Source organism: Heterodontus francisci, chromosome 11, assembly GCF_036365525.1.
Source record: "Heterodontus francisci isolate sHetFra1 chromosome 11, sHetFra1.hap1, whole genome shotgun sequence".
NCBI classification, from domain to species: domain Eukaryota; kingdom Metazoa; phylum Chordata; class Chondrichthyes; order Heterodontiformes; family Heterodontidae; genus Heterodontus; species Heterodontus francisci.
The window spans coordinates 120,395,010-120,401,110 of NC_090381.1; the positions used below are offsets into that span (position 1 = coordinate 120,395,010).

At 43.6% G+C, this 6,101-nt stretch overlaps 1 protein-coding gene across 1 annotated transcript; it reads left to right on the forward strand.

Moving 5' to 3' along the window:
* Window positions 1-3,873: 3,873 nt before the first annotated feature.
* sst1.1 (somatostatin 1, tandem duplicate 1) lies at window positions 3,874-5,209 on the forward strand. The gene is made up of 2 exons (XM_068041608.1): window positions 3,874-4,017; window positions 5,003-5,209. Exons 1-2 carry the CDS (start codon window positions 3,874-3,876, stop codon window positions 5,207-5,209), a joined length of 351 nt encoding a protein of 116 aa, XP_067897709.1.
* Window positions 5,210-6,101: the final 892 nt, after the last annotated feature.

Sequence of the window (6,101 nt, forward strand, 5' to 3'; positions counted from 1 at the left end):
TTCCCTCTATTTGTGTGTGTTTCTCTATCTGTGTGTTTCCCTCTATTTGTGTGTGTTTCTCTATCTGTGTGTCCCCCTCTATTTGTGTGTGTTTCTCTATCTGTGTGTTTCCCTCTATTTGTGTGTGTTTCTCTACCTGTGTGTCTCTCTCTATCTGTGTGTCTCTCTCTATCTGTGTGTCTCCCTCTATTTGTGTGTCTCTCTCTATCTGTGTGTTTCCCTCTATTTGTGTGTGTTTCTCTATCTGTGTGTTTCCCTCTATTTGTGTGTGTTTCTCTATCTGTGTGTCTCCCTCTATTTGTGTGTGTTTCTCTATCTGTGTGTTTCCCTCTATTTGTGTGTGTTTCTCTATCTGTGTGTTTCCCTCTATTTGTGTGTGTTTCTCTATCTGTGTGTTTCCCTCTATTTGTCTGTGTTTCTCTATCTGTGTGTTTCCCTCTATTTGTGTGTGTTTCTCTATCTGTGTGTCCCCCTCTATTTGTGTGTGTTTCTCTATCTGTGTGTTTCCCTCTATTTGTGTGTGTTTCTCTACCTGTGTGTCTCTCTCTATCTGTGTGTCTCTCTCTATCTGTGTGTCTCCCTCTATTTGTGTGTCTCTCTCTATCTGTGTGTTTCCCTCTATTTGTGTGTGCTCCTCTGTGCGTCTGTCTCTTAATGTGTTTGTGTGACCGTGTGTGTGTGTCTTTCGATGTGTCTGTGAGTGATCCTTTCGCTCTGTGTTTGTCCCTCCATGTTGTGATCGGTTTATGTTGGAATCTGCGGAGGTCGCTCTGCCCCTGAACTCACCCTTTGGCCCCTCCCATTAATTAAATCGGTTCTCTCCGCGTTTCGTTCAGTGAAGCTGCTTTTTTCCGCTAACACTCCGAAGTTGAGGATTTCCAAGTTGACACTGAGCTACTTTCACTTAACAGCTAATAAACTCTGACACTCTGATTAAACTTGAAACTGATTGTTGGGCTCAACCTTCGGGTGGGGTCAGAGAGCACTGCCTCCAGTTTCTGACACATTCCTCTTACATGAGGTGAGAGAATGAGAGGTTTCAGCTCTTGAGAAGGGAGGTTTCACTAATCAATGATTTCCACTGGAGTTAGATGGGCATCTTGATCCAGAATGATCATTTGATTAAGGGGCTAATCATTTATTCTGACAGACTGATGTGACAATGTGTGAGTTTGAGAGGTTTGTGTGGAGTTTGTCCTTTAGGATGAAAGATCGATGTAGCACATAAGAAGGCTATTCGGCCATCTCTTTGAGTTATCCAATTAGCTCCACTCTTCAATAACAAGGAAATAGAAATAAAATACTGCAGATGCTGGACATCTGAAATAAAAACAAAAAGTGCTGGAAATACTCAGCAGGTCTGGCAACATCTGTGGAGAGAGAAACAGAGTTAACGTTTCAGGTCAGTGACCTTTCTGATGACCTTTCTGATGACCTGAAACGTTAACTCTGTTTCTGTCTCCACAGCTGTTGCCAGACCTGCTGAGTATTTCCAGCACTTTTTGTTTTTACTTCAATAACAAGGGTTTGGAGTCGAATAGTTGACCATGGTGAGTACGGTATGAATTTAAAGCTTATTGCGAGTGGCCTTTATTACATGCTGTCCCATCGAAATAAGTCACAACCCCCAGTGTCCAAACCTGCAGCACCTGCATTGTTCTTTGTTGTGGAGCCTCACCGTCCGGTGTTCTAGATGAAGGTCCATCCAATGAATAAGCAATTCCTTTCCTCTTGAGACGCTTCCAGATTGACCCGAGTCCCCTCTCGCATTCCAACAGCTCATCAATCTCCCTGCCCACTTTCACAACACAATGGGGCTTTTCTGGCAGGGACAAGCTGACATTCTTCACACCTTTACTTGTGTGAAGATAAAGGACTCGAGGTATTGTCCAGCTCGCTGCCCCTATTACCCGTAAAGAGGACAGCATCCTTTCATTCTGACAAGCTTCCACTTATCTTGTCAAAACACACCGACATCTAAATAACAATTACTGCTGGTGTAATATATTCATGAGCTCTCACCATCCGAACCGTGCCGACAAGCTATTATTTCTCAAGTTTCTTCCGCTCGATTAGCAGAAACATCTGTACAAAAATCCCGAAGATCCCCTTTCAACCTTCCCATATTTTCCCAATCCACAGCAGTACACGGATTCGAAATAAAGTTATTTCGGCCATTCGGTCTTTTGCCAGCAAACTATCCCGAGAAATAACTCAGTTCGTCATATTTAGCCTTAAAATATTTATTGTCCGATATAATTTCATTTCGGCTGCAGGTCTGCCTGAGACCATCCATAAATAACAACAAAACCTAATCATTGGCATTTTGAATCGAGACATTTCCACTCACTGCACAGAAATCTGACGAATAAAAACAGAAAATGCTGGAAATTCTCAGCAGGTCTGGCAACATCTGTGGAGAGAGAAATGTTTACCCCTTGTTGATACAGTTAGGTTTTTGGTGAAAGAGTTTTGCAGACTCCGACCTTGCGGTCATTTGAAATTCTAACAGGTCAGCAGAACTGGGCGAACCATTGACAAAGGCATTTTTCAAAATAGTGACAAAGTCTGAATTGTTTGTTTCCTGGATTTCAATTTTCAAAGGAATCTTTGCTGGTTAATTTGATTATCTCCTTGTTGTAAATAGACAATTTTTTCCCTAGACAATGAGCTCATTATGTCCCATCAATGAAAACTGAAATTTAGTTTAATTATTAGACTGGTACTGACTATTGTTCTGTTAACTGTTTTTATGCAGAGAGGTATATTTCATGTATTTAAATATTTAATTGATAAGTGACAGCGATATCAGTAAAATTATTGATGGTTTGAGTCTGTAAATCTCTCTAACATCCGCCATTTCAGTGGGGGTTCGTTGTAAAAATCTCTTAAATGCAATGGACCGACGGCTACACTGAGCTGAGTATTAGTTATTGAGGTAAACACCTGTCTGAACAGAACATTTGAATCACAGACGGAACACGGTATTAAAACCACAAACTATACAATTATTCAGAAGCCAATCTTTACCTGGGAAACATTCCCTAATTCTGCACTACTCAGCCTCTGCCTTCACAATCTTATACAACCCGATCTGGATCACTTAGTTCTCTATAGGAACCCAGTCCATTCCCAATGTCCCACTAGATTCAACGGTCAAAGAGTTTTATCCATAAGACCCTGACATGTACATTTCTGATGGACCCTGTACCCTCTCCCGCCTTTGGACAGGACCAACTTGTTAGTGAAACCACCCCCACTCCCCATTTCCTCCACGATGGTCCCTTCACAAACCCAGAACACACAGACCGAAAGAACTGATTAGCCTCATTCATCTTCCCATCTATAATAACAGCCACGATAAGAACAAAGCTGGAAGTGAAGTCAAAGAATGGGCGCTCTGGTCATAAATTAGACGGAGTCCCTCAGAGGTGTCGCATTATTGAAATGTCAACAACGAAACTCAAATCATTAAGTACAGGAAAATAGAACAATTAAAGACTTCACTGCATTTACTACATTCATTCGCGGTGGACTTGCTCCAATATCCAATCATAGGGAGCAACTGCCAAAACGCGATAAGGTTTGAGAACATTGAGAACCCATGGACATTATCTCAATCTTCGTCACGCCGGTAATGATTGGGTTGGATTATATGTCTGAGCTGTACGTAAATGCTTGATCTCTCTTGGGAGCCCTCCTCCTGACGTGTGCTCAGGGTGTGAGAGCAGCTTTAAAAGGACCTCCCCGGATAGAGGAGTTAGAAGAAGCGGAGCTGTCCACAGACCGAGTGCTGAAACTCCCGCCAAATTTCAGTTTGCAAGCTGTGCTTCTTTCTTCCTCCCTTTCCAAGTTGTCTCCCTTTGTGCAGAGATGTGGTGCAGTCGTGTTCAGTGCGCCCTGGCTCTCCTCTCCATCGCCCTGGCAGTGCTGAGTGTGGGCTCGGCCCCCACAGCCGACAGGTATCGCGAAATCCTCCAGAGATCGATGGTAGCCGCAGGAGCCAGGGGTAAAGCGGTAAGAATGCAGCACAGAGAACTCATAATTAGTAGAACAAATGAAATGTTTGAAATGTTCATGCAGTCTATTTGGAATAGAGCTAAGGACCGATAGTTAACTGTATTTCATTTCTAACCTGGTTAGGAAGATCTACTCTGAATGCGATGATATATTAGATTAGTGACTCTGCTTTTTGCATGGATTTCTCGGGTTTAGGAAAGGATCTGACCGGTCTTGATTCCACCGAGAGGGTTTCAGGAGATCACTCGGCTTCCTAGATCAGTTCTCTTTCTCTCCAGTCCATATTCGCACTCCACACGAGTATCAGACTAGAAGCGAAGCCTTTTGCATTTCTCCGCAATTCCAGGGCGACTGCTCCAACCGACACAGCCCCCCCAATCCCCCTCCCCACCTAACCCCGTGACTCCGACCCCGATCCATTCCGTCCGTTCCAATATATAATTGCATGAATTTCGACAAGCGCCTGGGCTTTTCTCAGGCGCCTCCAATCACTCATCTAGAATCGGGAAGATTGACTCCAAACCTAGAAGTGAAGCTACCTTGGTTGAATCAAGAATTTATTCAAATGACATTATCAGTTGTAGATTTTCTATATGTTGGAAAGAACCTCCCAGCCCCAGCATTTAGCTAAATTGCCTTTTCTCTCTAATGTTTCTGCATCACCATGAAAACAAAGTATTAGGAAACCGATTCTCCCAGGGTGTTCTGTCTTTGCAATGTCCTTACTGAATCTGCCTTTCCGTTCACACTTTGGTCGGAGTTGCACTTTTTTAAAATTACTATTTATTTGCTGATTTGGAGGTTGGAACCCGGCTGGAGTCGGGAAATATGAAGAGGAATGAAAATAGTTGTAAAAGTTTGACACTAGTGTAGACATCTCCCGCAGCTACAGGTTCAATGACAGAACCCAGGGTTCCCTGCATTTATTCGTGCTAATAGGCGGGAATTCCTGCCCTAATTTCTTAACTGTGCTTGTTCACAGGAGTTGACAAAATACACCCTCGCCCAACTTCTGTCCGAGCTGGCGAACGCCGAGAACGAAGCGCTGGAAGCGGACGATATGCCCCGAATGGGCGAACAAGACGAGGTGAGGGTCGAGCTCGAGAGATCCGCCAACCCCAATTTGGCCCAAAGAGAGCGAAAAGCGGGATGCAAGAACTTCTTCTGGAAAACCTTCACATCCTGTTAATCTCAGACCCTTCCATACTATCACACGCGCACCTGCTCCATCTCAACCATACGGTCGGATGTGACATTAGCAGAACTGTAAATAAATAATGTGATGGATGATTCCATTTGATTTATGTAAGAGAAGATCTTTAGTTTGAATTGTACCAGACCAGTCTGGATTGTGACTAGGTAGAGTCCCACCAATCACGCTGGTTAAAGAGGTACTATTTTTCATTGATATGTTGCAATAAAATCTATGTTTGAAAGTGGAATGCTTGTTCGCCTTTTCTCTCTGACAGTTTCCGGCAATGTAACTTGAATGGGCAAAAACAATTCAAGTACTTCCACAAACATAGAAATATGGAAAATAGGAGCAGGAGTAGGCCATTCGGCCCTTCGAGCCTGCTCCGCCATTCATTATGATCATGGCTGATCATCCAACTCAGTAACCTGTTCCCGCTTTCACACCATATCCTTTGATCCCTTTTGACCCCAAAAGCCATATCTAACTCCTCCTTGAAAACATACAATGTTTTGGCCTCGACTGCTTTCTGTGGTAACGAATTCCACAGGCTCACCACCCTCTGGGTGAAGTAATGTTGCCTCATCTCAGTCCTGAAAAGTTTACTCTGTATCCTTAGACTATGACCCCTGGTTCTGGACTCCCCCACCATTGGGAACATCCTTCCTGCATCTACCCTGTCAAGTCCTGTGAGAATTTTATAGGTTTCTATGAGATCCTCTCTCACTCTTCTGAACTCCAGTGAATATAATCCTAACCGACTCAATCTCTCCTCATACGTCAGTCCTTCCATCCCAGGAATCAGTCTGGTAAACCTTCGCTGCACACCCTCTATAGCAAGAACATCCTTCCTCAGATAAGGAGACCAAAACTGCACACAATATTCCAG

Excerpts from the sequence above, each read along its gene's own strand:
- sst1.1 (XM_068041608.1), top strand. The coding sequence starts at position 3,874 with ATGTGGTGCAGTCGTGTTCAGTGCGCCCTGGCTCTCCTCTCCATCGCC. Across the intron at positions 4,018-5,002 it reads CAGGAGCCAGGGGTAAAGCG|GAGTTGACAAAATACACCCT; the intron begins GTAAGAATGCAG and ends GCTTGTTCACAG.